The sequence below is a fragment of the Salvelinus alpinus genome, chromosome 6 (genome assembly GCF_045679555.1).
Source record: "Salvelinus alpinus chromosome 6, SLU_Salpinus.1, whole genome shotgun sequence".
NCBI lineage: Eukaryota > Metazoa > Chordata > Actinopteri > Salmoniformes > Salmonidae > Salvelinus > Salvelinus alpinus.
This window is the reverse complement of record NC_092091.1, coordinates 85,845,449-85,857,672: the sequence shown is the minus strand read 5'-3', so window position 1 is coordinate 85,857,672 and position 12,224 is coordinate 85,845,449. Positions and strand designations below refer to the sequence as shown.

The 12,224-nt window shown below is 43.3% G+C and overlaps 1 protein-coding gene across 1 annotated transcript in view; it reads right to left on the bottom strand.

Annotated features, from left to right (window-relative positions):
* The window catches only part of LOC139579519 (uncharacterized), a 58,521-nt gene that overhangs the window by 33,931 nt on the left and 12,366 nt on the right, over positions 1-12,224 (bottom strand). The window contains exon 5 of the mRNA XM_071408237.1: positions 10,879-10,983. Coding sequence (XP_071264338.1) covers positions 10,879-10,983 — 105 coding nt within the window. The remainder of the gene's footprint in view (positions 1-10,878; positions 10,984-12,224) is intronic.

The window sequence follows — 12,224 nt, the reverse complement described above, 5'->3', positions numbered from 1 at the left end:
AATGAAGACATGCATTATTTGGTGTTTTACTTTGTACACAGAGGATATTTTAGCAGAATTCTGCATGCAGAGTCTCAATTTGGTGTTTGTCCCATTTTGTGAATTCATGGTTGGTGAGCGGACCCCAGACCTCACAACCATAAAGGACAAAGGGTTCTATAACTGATTCAAGTATTTTTAGCCAGATCCTTGGTATGTCAAATGTTATGTTCCTTTTGATGGCATAGAAGGCACTTCTTGCCTTGTCTCTCAGATCGTTCACAGCTTTGTAGAAGTTACCTGTGGTGCTGATGTTTAGGTCGAGGTACATTTGAAGTCGGAAGTTTACATACACTTAGGTTGGAGTCATTAAAACTAGTTTTTCAACCACTCCACAAATGTCTTGTAAACAAACTATAGTTTTGGCAAGTCGGTTAGGACATCTACTTTGTGCATGACAAGTAATTTTTCCAACAATTGTTTACAGACAGATTATTTCACTTATAATTCATTGTATCACAATTTCAGTGGGTCAGAAGTTTACATACACTAAGTTGACTGTGCCTTTAACTTCACTAGGGTAGGGGGCAGCATTTTCACTTCCTGATGAAAAGCGTACCCAAAGTAAACTGCCTGCTAATCAGGCCCAGAAGCTAGGATATGCATATTATTGGTAGATTTGGATAGAAAACACTCTGAAGTTTCTAAACTTCACGTTTGGATGAAAAGCTGTTTCTAAAACTGTTTGAATCATGTCTGTGAGTATAACAGAAATTATATAGCAGGCGAAACCCCGAGGACAAACCATTCAGATTTTTTGTTGTTGTTGAGGTCGCTCACTTTTCAATGGATTTCATTGGGAATCCAGATTTCTAATTGACCTTCTTGCAGTTCCTACCGCTTCCACTGGATGTCAACAGTCTTTAGAAATTGGTTGAGGTTTTTTCCTTTGTGTAATGAAGATCGATTATTTACGTAAAAAAATACCTAAAGTTGTATTACAAAAGTAGTTTGAAATGTTTTGGCAAAGTTTACAGGTAACTTTTGAGATATTTTGTAGTCACGTTTCACAAGTTGGAACCGGTGTTTTTATGGATCAAACGTGTCGAATAAATGGACATTTTGGATATATATCGACGGAATTAATCGAACAAAAGGACCATTTGTGATGTTTATGGGACATATTGGAGTGCCAACAACAGAAGCTCGTCAAAGGTAAGGCATGAATTAAATTCTTATTTTGCGTTTTCTGTCGCGCCTGCAGGGTTGAAATATGATCTTTGTTTACTATGGTGCTATCCTCAGATAATAGCATCGTTTGCTTTCGCCTAAAACCCTATTTGAATTCTGACATGTTGGCTGGATTCACAACCAGTGTAGCTTTAATTTGGTATCTTTCATGTGTGATTTAATGAAAGTTTGATTTTTATAGTAATTTATTTGAATTTGGCGCTCTGCATTTTCTCTGGCTTTTGGCCAAGTGAGACAGTAGCGTCCCGCATAAACTCAGATTTTTGGATATAAATAGGAACTTTACCAAACAAAACATACATGTATTGTGTAACATGAAGTCCTATGAGTGTCACATTTCTGTTTTTGAATTTGGCGCTCTGCAATTTCACTGGATGTTGGCCAGGTGGGACGCTACCGTCCCACTTCCCTTAGTGAGGTTAACTTATTTGTGATAGGGGGCAGCATTTTCACTTTTGGATGAATAGCGTGCCAATAGTGAACTGCCTCCTACTCTGTCCCAGATGCTAATATATGCATATTATTATTACTATTGGATATAAAACACTCTGAAGTTTCTAAAACTGTTTGAATGATGTCTGTGAGTATAACAGAACTCATATGGCAGGCAAAACCTGTCAAAAAATCCAAACAGGAAGTGAGAATTCTGAGGCTGGTCGATGTTCAACTCATCGCCTATTCAATTCCCTGTAAGATATGGATCTGTTTGCACTTCCTACGCCTTCCAGTAGATATCAACAGTCTGTAGAACGTGGAATGAAGCCTCTACTGTGATGTTGAGCCGGATGGGAGGTGTTTCAGTCATTGGTCTGGCAGAATGCCAGTTCCTGGTCACGCGCATTCCAAACGATATCGTCTTGCTTTCCATAACTTCTAGAGACACAAAGGAATTCTCCGGTTGGATCGTTATTGGATAGTTATGATAACAACATCCTGAAGATTGATTCTCTACTTAGTTTGACCAGTTTATTCGACCTGTTATATAATTTTTTGAAGTTTTCGTCCGAGTTCGCCTGCATATGCGCGAGCGTTTGGACATGTGCACTAAACGTGCTAGCAAAAGTAGGTACTTAGACATAAGTAATGGACATTATCGAACAAAACAACGATTTATTGTGGAACTAGGATTCCTGGGAGTGCATTCTGATGAAGATCCTCAAAGGTAAGTGAATATTTATGATGTAATTTCGTGAGACTGCGCTCAGAAATGTTGTTATATCTGAGCGCCGTCTCAGATTATTGCATGGTGTGCTTTTTCCGTCTAGTTTTTTTTGTTTTGAAATCTGACACAGCGGTTGCATTAAGAACAAGTGTATCTTTAATTCTATGTAAAACATGTATCTTTCATCAAAGTGTATGATGAGTATTCCTGTTATTAGATGTGGCTCTCTGCAATTTCTCCGGATATTTTGGAGGCATTTCTGAACATGGCGCCAATGTAAACTAAGATTTTTGGATATAAATATGCACATTATCGAACAAAACATACATGTATTGTGTAACACGATGTCCTATGAGTGTCATCTGATGAAGATCATCAAAGGTTAGTGATTCATTTTATCTCTATTTCTGCTTTTTGTGAATCCTCTCTTTGGCTGGAAAAATGGCTGTGTTATTCTGTGAATAGGCACTCACCTAACATAATTGTTTGGTTTGCTTTCGTCGTAAAGCCTTTTTGAAATCGGACACTGTGGCTGGATTTACAATAAGTGTATCTTAAAAATGGTGTAAAATACATGTATGTTTGAGGAATTTTAATTATGGGATTTCTGTTGTTTTGAATTTGGCGCCCTGCAGTTTCACTGGCTGTTGAAGAGGTGGGACGCTACCGTCTCACGTACCCTAGAGAGGTTAAGGACAACAAAGTCAAGGTATTGGAGTGGCCATCACAAAGCCCTGACCTCAACCCTATAGAACATTTTTGGGCAGAACTGAAAAAGCGTGTGCGAGCAAGGAGGCCTACAAAACTGACTCAGTTACACCGGCTCTGTCAGGAGGAATGGGTCAAAATTCACCCAACTCATAGTGGGAAGCTTGTGGAAGGCTACCTGAAACATTTGACCCAAGTTAAACAATTTAAAGGCAATGCTACCAAGTACTAATTGAGTGTATGTAAACTTCTGACCCACTGGGAATGTTATGAAAGAAATAAAAGCTGAAATAAATCATTCTCTCTACTATTATTCTGACATTTCACATTCTTTAAAGTGGTGATCCTAACTGACCAAAGACAGAGAATTTTGACTCGGATGAAATGTCAGGAATTGTGAAAAACTGATTTTAAATGTATTTAGGTGTATGTAAACTTCCGAAACTTCAACTATATCGTTTTTGTGTGCTCTGGGGTAACGGTGTCGAGATGGAATTTGTATTCGTGGTCCTGGGAACTGGACCTTTTTTGATTTACAGTCAGGGTCCAGGTCTGACAGAATCTGTGCAGAAGTGTGTGTGGAGCTAGCTGTCACGGTGTGTGTGTGTGGAGCTAGCTGTCACGGTGTGTGTGTGTGGAGCTAGCTGTCACGGTGTGTGTGTGTGTGTGTGTGTGTGTGTGTGTGTGTGTGTGTGTGTGTGTGTGTGTGTGTGTGTGTGTGTGTGTGTGTGTGTGTGTGTGTGTGTGTGTGTGTGTGGAGCTAGCTGTCACGGTGTGTGTGTGTGGATCTAGCTGTCACGGTGTGTGTGTGGAGCTAGCTGTCACGGTGTGTGTGTGGAGCTAGCTGTCACGGTGTGTGTGTGTGTGTTTGTGGGTATGGAGCAATTCATTGATATATATGTTGTAGAGGGTGGGGCTTAAGCTGCATCCCTGTCTCACACCCAGGCCCTGTGGAAAGAAATGTGTTTTTTCACATTTTAAACGCACACTTGTTGTTTATGTACATGGATTTTATAATGTTGTATGTTTTTCCCCCAACACAACTTTCCATCAATTTGTATAGCAGGCCTTCGTGCCAAATCAAAAGCTTTTTAGAAATCGACAAAGCATGAGAAGACTTTGCCTTTGTTGGGTTTGTTTGTTTGTCAACTAAGGTCTGCAGGGTGAACATGTGGTCTGTTGTACGGTAATTTGGTAAAAAGCCAATTTGACATTTGCTCAGTACATTATTTTCGCAGAGGAAATGTACGAGTCTGCTGTTAATGATAATGCAGAGGATTTTCCCATGGTTGCTGTTGACGCATATCCCACGGTATCTCTCTCTCTCTGTCTGTCTCCCTGTCTCTGTCTCTATCTCCCTGTCTCTATCTCCCTGTCTCTATCTCCCTGTCTCTATCTCTCTGTCTCTGTCTCTGTCTCTGTCTCTGTCTCTGTCTCTGTCTCTCTCTCTGTCTCTCTGTCTCTGTCTCTCTGTCTCTGTCTCTCTGTCTCTCTCAATTCAATGTAAGTGCTTTATTGGCATGGGAAACGTATGTTACATGCCAAAACAAGTGAAATAGAAGATTAACAAAAGTGAAATGAACAATAAAACATTACAGTTACAAAAATTCCAAAAGAATAAAGACATTTCAAATGTCATATTATGTCTATAAACAATGTTGTAATGATGTGCAAATAGTTAAAGTACGAAAGGGAAAATAAATAAACATAAATATAGGCTCTCTCTCTCTATATATATATATATATATATATTTATCTGCCTCTCTCTCTGTCTCTCTGTCTCTCTCCATCTGTGTTTCTCCATCTGTCTCTCTGTCTCTCTCCATCTGTCTTTCTCCATCTCTCTCTGTCTCTCTATCTGTATTTCTCCATCTGTCTCTCTGTCTTTCTCCATCTGTCTTTCTCCATCTGTCTCTCTGTCGATTATACTGTGTTTTTCATGTCTCTCCCTCCCTCTTTATGTTCCTCCTCTCACCCCCTCTCTTCCACTCTCTCCTCCTCCTCCCCCCTTTCAATACATTATTCTTCTGTAATCACAGCTGTTCTGAAGGGAATCAGACTGGCATTGATCCAACCACTCAATCTCTTTCTGTTGTTCTCTCTCTCTCGCTCCACCCCCTCTCATCTCTCTTTCATTCTCCCTCCACTTCTCTCTCTCTCTCGCTCCACCCCCTCCCCCCCTCTCATCTCTCTTTCATTCTCCCTCCACTTCTCTCTCTCTCTCGCTCCACCCCCTCCCCCCCTCTCATCTCTCTTTCATTCTCCCTCCACTTCTCTCTCTCTCTCGCTCCACCCCCTCCCCCCCTCTCATCTCTCTTTCATTCTCCCTCCACTTCTCTCTCTCTCTCGCTCCACCCCCTCCCCCCCTCTCATCTCTCTTTCATTCTCCCTCCACCCTTCTCTCTCCCCCCCACCCTTCTCTCTCCGCTCTCTCGCTCCACCCCCCTCTCATCTCTCTTTCATTCTCCCTCCACCTCTCTCTCTTTCTCTCGCTTTCTCTCTCTCCCTCCAACCCTTTCTCTCTCACTCTCTCTCCCTCCAACCCTTTCTCTCTCACTCTCTCTCTCTGTCTCCACCCATCTCGCTCCGCTCCCTCCCTCCACCCTTCTCTCTCCCCCTCCACCCTTCTCTCTCTCCCCCTCCACCCTTCTCTCTCTCCCCCTCCACCCTTCTCTCTCTCCCCCTCCACCCTTCTCTCTCTCCCCCTCCACCCTTCTCTCTCTCCCCCTCCACCCTTCTCTCTCTCCCCCTCCACCCTTCTCTCTCCGCTCCCCTCTAATCATTAATAGTGTGTTTACACTGAGTATACAGAACATGAACAACAGCTTCCTAATATTGAGTTGCATCCTCCCTTCTACCCTGAGAACAGCCTCAGTTCGTCAGGTCATGGACTCTACAAGGTGTCGAAAGCGTTCCACAGGGAGGCTGGCCCATGTTGACTCTAATGCTTCAGGACATTGACTCTACTAGGTGTTGAAAGCGTTCCACAGGGAGGCTGGCCCATGTTGACTCTAATGCTTCAGGACATGGACTCTACTAGGTGTTGAAAGCGTTCCACAGGGAGGCTGGCCCATGTTGACTCTAATGCTTCAGGTCATGGACTCTACTAGGTGTTGAAAGCGTTCCACAGGGAGGCTGGCCCATGTTGACTCTAATGCTTCAGGACATGGACTCTACTAGGTGTTGAAAGCGTTCCACAGGGAGGCTGGCCCATGTTGACTCTAATGCTTCCCACAGTTGTGTCAAGTTGGATGGATGTCCTTTGGGTGATGAACCATTCTTGATACACACGGGAAACTGTTGAGTGTGAAAAACCCAGCAGCGTTGCAGTTCTTGACACAAACTGGTGCGCCTGGTACCTACTACCATACCCCCGTTCAAAGGCACTTAAATATTTTGTCTTGCACATTCACACTTTGAATGGTACACACACAATCCATGTTTGAATAGGGAATAGGGCTCTGTTCAACAGTAGTTCACTATATAGGGAATAGGGCCCTGGTCAACAGTAGTGTTCTATATAGGGAATAGGGCTCTGGTCAACAGTAGTTCACTATATAGGAAATAGGGCTCTGGTTAACAGTAGTACACCATATAGGGAATAGGGCCCTGGTCAACAGTAGTACACTATATAGGGAATAGGGCTCTGGTCAACAGTAGTGCACTATATAGGGAATAGGGCCCTGGTCTAAAGTAGTGCACTATATAGGGAATAGGGCCCTGGTCAACAGTAGTGCACTATATAGGAAATAGGGCTCTGGTTAACAGTAGTACACCATATAGGGAATAGGGCCCTGGTCAACAGTAGTGCACTATATAGGAAATAGGGCTCTGGTTAACAGTAGTACACCATATAGGGAATAGGGCCCTGGTCAACAGTAGTACACTATATAGGGAATAGGGCTCTGGTTAACAGTAGTTCACTATATAGGGAATAGGGCCCTGGTCTAAAGTAGTGCACTATATATAGGGAATAGGGCTCTGGTCAACAGTAGTGCACTATATAGGGAATAGGGCCCTGGTCTAAAGTAGTGCACTATATATAGGGAATAGGGCTCTGGTTAACAGTAGTACACCATATAGGGAATAGGGCCCTGGTCAACAGTAGTACACTATATAGGGAATAGGGCTCTGGTCAACAGTAGTACACTATATAGGGAATAGGGCTCTGGTCAACAGTAGTGCACTATATAGGGAATAGGGTTCTGGTTAACAGTAGTACACTATATAGGGAATAGGGCTCTGGTCAACAGTAGTGCACTATATAGGGAATAGGGCCCTGGTCTAAAGTAGTGCACTATATATAGGGAATAGGGCTCTGGTTAACAGTAGTACACCATATAGGGAATAGGGCCCTGGTCAACAGTAGTACACTATATAGGGAATAGGGCTCTGGTCAACAGTAGTACACTATATAGGGAATAGGGCCCTGGTTAACAGTAGTACACTATATAGGGAATAGGGCTCTGGTCTAAAGTAGTGCACTATATAGGGAATAGGGCTCTGGTCTAAAGTAGTGCACTATATATAGGGAATAGGGCTCTGGTCAACAGTAGTGCACTATGTAGGGAATAGGGTCCTGGTTAACAGTAGTTCACTATATAGGGAATAGGGCTCTTCCTCCTCACGTGTATTTACAGGAAAGGGACAGGACATCTAAACCACAGTGAACTGGGTTTCCAAGCAGTGAGGACAGGGAGGAATATAGGGTTGTTACATGGCTGAGAGATAAACCACTTGTGACTAGCTGCATACAGCAGTCATGTCTGCTCCATAAAGCATTAACAACATACAGCAGTCATGTCTGCTCCATAAAGCATTAACAACATACAGCAGTCATGTCTGCTCCATAAAGCGTTAACAACATACAGCAGTCATGTCTGCTCCATAAAGCATTAACAACATACAGCAGTCATGTCTGCTCCATAAAGCGTTAACAACATACAGCAGTCATGTCTGCTCCATAAAGCATTAACAACATACAGCAGTCATGTCTGCTCCATAAAGCATTAACAACATACAGCAGTCATGTCTGCTCCATAAAGCGTTAACAACATACAGCAGTCATGTCTGCTCCATAAAGCGTTAACAACATACAACAGTCATGTCTGCTCCATAAAGCGTTAACAACATACAGCAGTCATGTCTGCTCCATAAAGCATTAACAACATACAGCAGTCATGTCTGCTCCATAAAGCATTAACAACATACAGCAGTCATGTCTGCTCCATAAAGCATTAACAACATACAGCAGTCATGTCTGCTCCATAAAGCATTAACAACATACAGCAGTCATGTCTGCTCCATAAAGCATTAACAACATACAGCAGTCATGTCTGCTCCATAAAGCGTTAACAACATACAGCAGTCATGTCTGCTCCATAAAGCATTAACAACATACAGCAGTCATGTCTGCTCCATAAAGCATTAACAACATACAGCAGTCATGTCTGCTCCATAAAGCGTTAACAACATACAGCAGTCATGTCTGCTCCATAAAGCATTAACAACATACAGCAGTCATGTCTGCTCCATAAAGCATTAACAACATACAGCAGTCATGTCTGCTCCATAAAGCGTTAACAACATACAGCAGTCATGTCTGCTCCATAAAGCATTAACAACATACAGCAGTCATGTCTGCTCCATAAAGCGTTAACAACATACAGCAGTCATGTCTGCTCCATAAAGCATTAACAACATACAGCAGTCATGTCTGCTCCATAAAGCATTAACAACATACAGCAGTCATGTCTGCTCCATAAAGCATTAACAACATACAGCAGTCATGTCTGCTCCATAAAGCATTAACAACATACAGCAGTCATGTCTGCTCCATAAAGCGTTAACAACATACAGCAGTCATGTCTGCTCCATAAAGCGTTAACAACATACAGCAGTCATGTCTGCTCCATAAAGCATTAACAACATACAGCAGTCATGTCTGCTCCATAAAGCATTAACAACATACAGCAGTCATGTCTGCTCCATAAAGCGTTAACAACATACAGCAGTCATGTCTGCTCCATAAAGCGTTAACAACATACAGCAGTCATGTCTGCTCCATAAAGCGTTAACAACATACAGCAGTCATGTCTGCTCCATAAAGCATTAACAACATACAGCAGTCATGTCTGCTCCATAAAGCGTTAACAACATACAGCAGTCATGTCTGCTCCATAAAGCATTAACAACATACAGCAGTCATGTCTGCTCCATAAAGCGTTAACAACATACAGCAGTCATGTCTGCTCCATAAAGCGTTAACAACATACAGCAGTCATGTCTGCTCCATAAAGCGTTAACAACATACAGCAGTCATGTCTGCTCCATAAAGCGTTAACAACATACAGCAGTCATGTCTGCTCCATAAAGCATTAACAACATACAGCAGTCATGTCTGCTCCATAAAGCATTAACAACATACAGCAGTCATGTCTGCTCCATAAAGCATTAACAACATACAGCAGTCATGTCTGCTCCATAAAGCATTAACAACATACAGCAGTCATGTCTGCTCCATAAAGCATTAACAACATACAGCAGTCATGTCTGCTCCATAAAGCATTAACAACATACAGCAGTCATGTCTGCTCCATAAAGCATTAACAACATACAGCAGTCATGTCTGCTCCATAAAGCATTAACAACATACAGCAGTCATGTCTGCTCCATAAAGCATTAACAACATACAGCAGTCATGTCTGCTCCATAAAGCGTTAACAACATACAGCAGTCATGTCTGCTCCATAAAGCGTTAACAACATACAGCAGTCATGTCTGCTCCATAAAGCATTAACAACATACAGCAGTCATGTCTGCTCCATAAAGCATTAACAACATACAGCAGTCATGTCTGCTCCATAAAGCATTAACAACATACAGCAGTCATGTCTGCTCCATAAAGCGTTAACAACATACAGCAGTCATGTCTGCTCCATAAAGCATTAACAACATACAGCAGTCATGTCTGCTCCATAAAGCATTAACAACATACAGCAGTCATGTCTGCTCCATAAAGCATTAACAACATACAGCAGTCATGTCTGCTCCATAAAGCGTTAACAACATACAGCAGTCATGTCTGCTCCATAAAGCATTAACAACATACAGCAGTCATGTCTGCTCCATAAAGCATTAACAACATACAGCAGTCATGTCTGCTCCATAAAGCATTAACAACATACAGCAGTCATGTCTGCTCCATAAAGCGTTAACAACATACAGCAGTCATGTCTGCTCCATAAAGCGTTAACAACATACAGCAGTCATGTCTGCTCCATAAAGCGTTAACAACATACAGCAGTCATGTCTGCTCCATAAAGCGTTAACAACATACAGCAGTCATGTCTGCTCCATAAAGCGTTAACAACATACAGAAGTCATGTCTGCTCCATAAAGCGTTAACAACATACAGCAGTCATGTCTGCTCCATAAAGCGTTAACAACATACAGCAGTCATGTCTGCTCCATAAAGCATTAACAACATACAGCAGTCATGTCTGCTCCATAAAGCATTAACAACATACAGCAGTCATGTCTGCTCCATAAAGCATTAACAACATACAGCAGTCATGTCTGCTCCATAAAGCGTTAACAACATACAGCAGTCATGTCTGCTCCATAAAGCGTTAACAAACATGTCCATCTGGTGGTTTAGAAGTCACTGCATAGACTAGATCATACATGAATCCTGGACAGATGGGACACAACAGCTTCATAAAGGGCGTATAACACGTCATGCAGTGACAATAGGGTGTGGTAAGAGTCTGACGTACCTGAGAGTGACTATTGACCTCAACCTCCTCAGCAAAGCGAACTTTGACCGGGTTGGACCGGAGTTTAGCTCTCTTCTCTGGGGTGATGAAGGAAGACTTGGGTCCCTGAGAATCCACAGGAGGAGAAATTAGGACTTGGGTCCCTGAGAATCCACAGGAGGAGAAATTAGGACTTGGGTTCCTGAGAATCCACAGGAGGAGAAATTAGGACTTGGGTCCCTGAGAATCCACAGGAGGAGAAATTAGGACTTGGGTTCCTGAGAATCCACAGGAGGAGAAATTAGGACTTGGGTTCCTGAGAATCGACAGGAGGAGAAATTAGGACTTGGGTTCCTGAGAATCCACAGGAGGAGAAATTAGGACTTGGGTTCCTGAGAATCCACAGGAGGAGAAATTAGGACTTGGGATCCCTGAGAATCCACAGGAAGACAAATTAGACAGAGTTTCCAAAAGGCACGAGGGTGCAGACTGCAGAGCCTGTGGTTTAGCGGTAATGCTCCCAGCAAAGACAAATAACCTTCTCCTCACCCTACCTGGGTTCAACCCCCTTCTCCTCTCCCTACCTGGGTTCAACCCCGTTCTCCTCTCCCTACCTGGGTTCAACCCCGTTCTCCTCTCCCTACCTGGGTTCAACCCCCTTCTCCTCTCCCTACCTGGGTTCAACCCCTTTCTCCTCTCCCTACCTGGGTTCAACCCCCTTCTCCTCTCCCTACCTGGGTTCAACCCCCTTCTCCTCTCCCTACCTGGGTTCAACCCCCTTCTCCTCTCCCTACCTGGGTTCAACCCCCTTCTCCTCACCCTACCTGGGTTCAACCCCCTTCTCCTCTCCCTACCTGGGTTCAACCCCCTTCTCCTCTCCCTACCTGGGTTCAACCCCCTTCTCCTCTCCCTACCTGGGTTCAACCCCCTTCTCCTCACCCTACCTGGGTTCAACCCCCTTCTCCTCACCCTACCTGGGTTCAACCCCCTTCTCCTCTCCCTACCTAGGTTCAACCCCCTTCTCCTCTCCCTACCTGGGTTCAACCCCCTTCTACTCTCCCTACCTGGGTTCAACCCCCTTCTCCTTCCTTCCTGTTGTGTCTGCCTCCTTCCTGTATCTCCATCTGTTTCTGTACCGGTCTAAATAAAGTGTCAGTAAACCCTAAACAATCAAGATCTGAAAACTAACAGGTAGTGGATATAAAACAGCACCTCAGAGACACTAATCTGACTGATCAAACCCAACAGGCTGATAAACAACAGAACCTCAGAGACACTAATCTGACTGATCAACCTAACAGGCTGATAAACAACAGAACCTCAGAGACACTAATCTGACTGATCAAACCCAACAGCCTGATAAACAA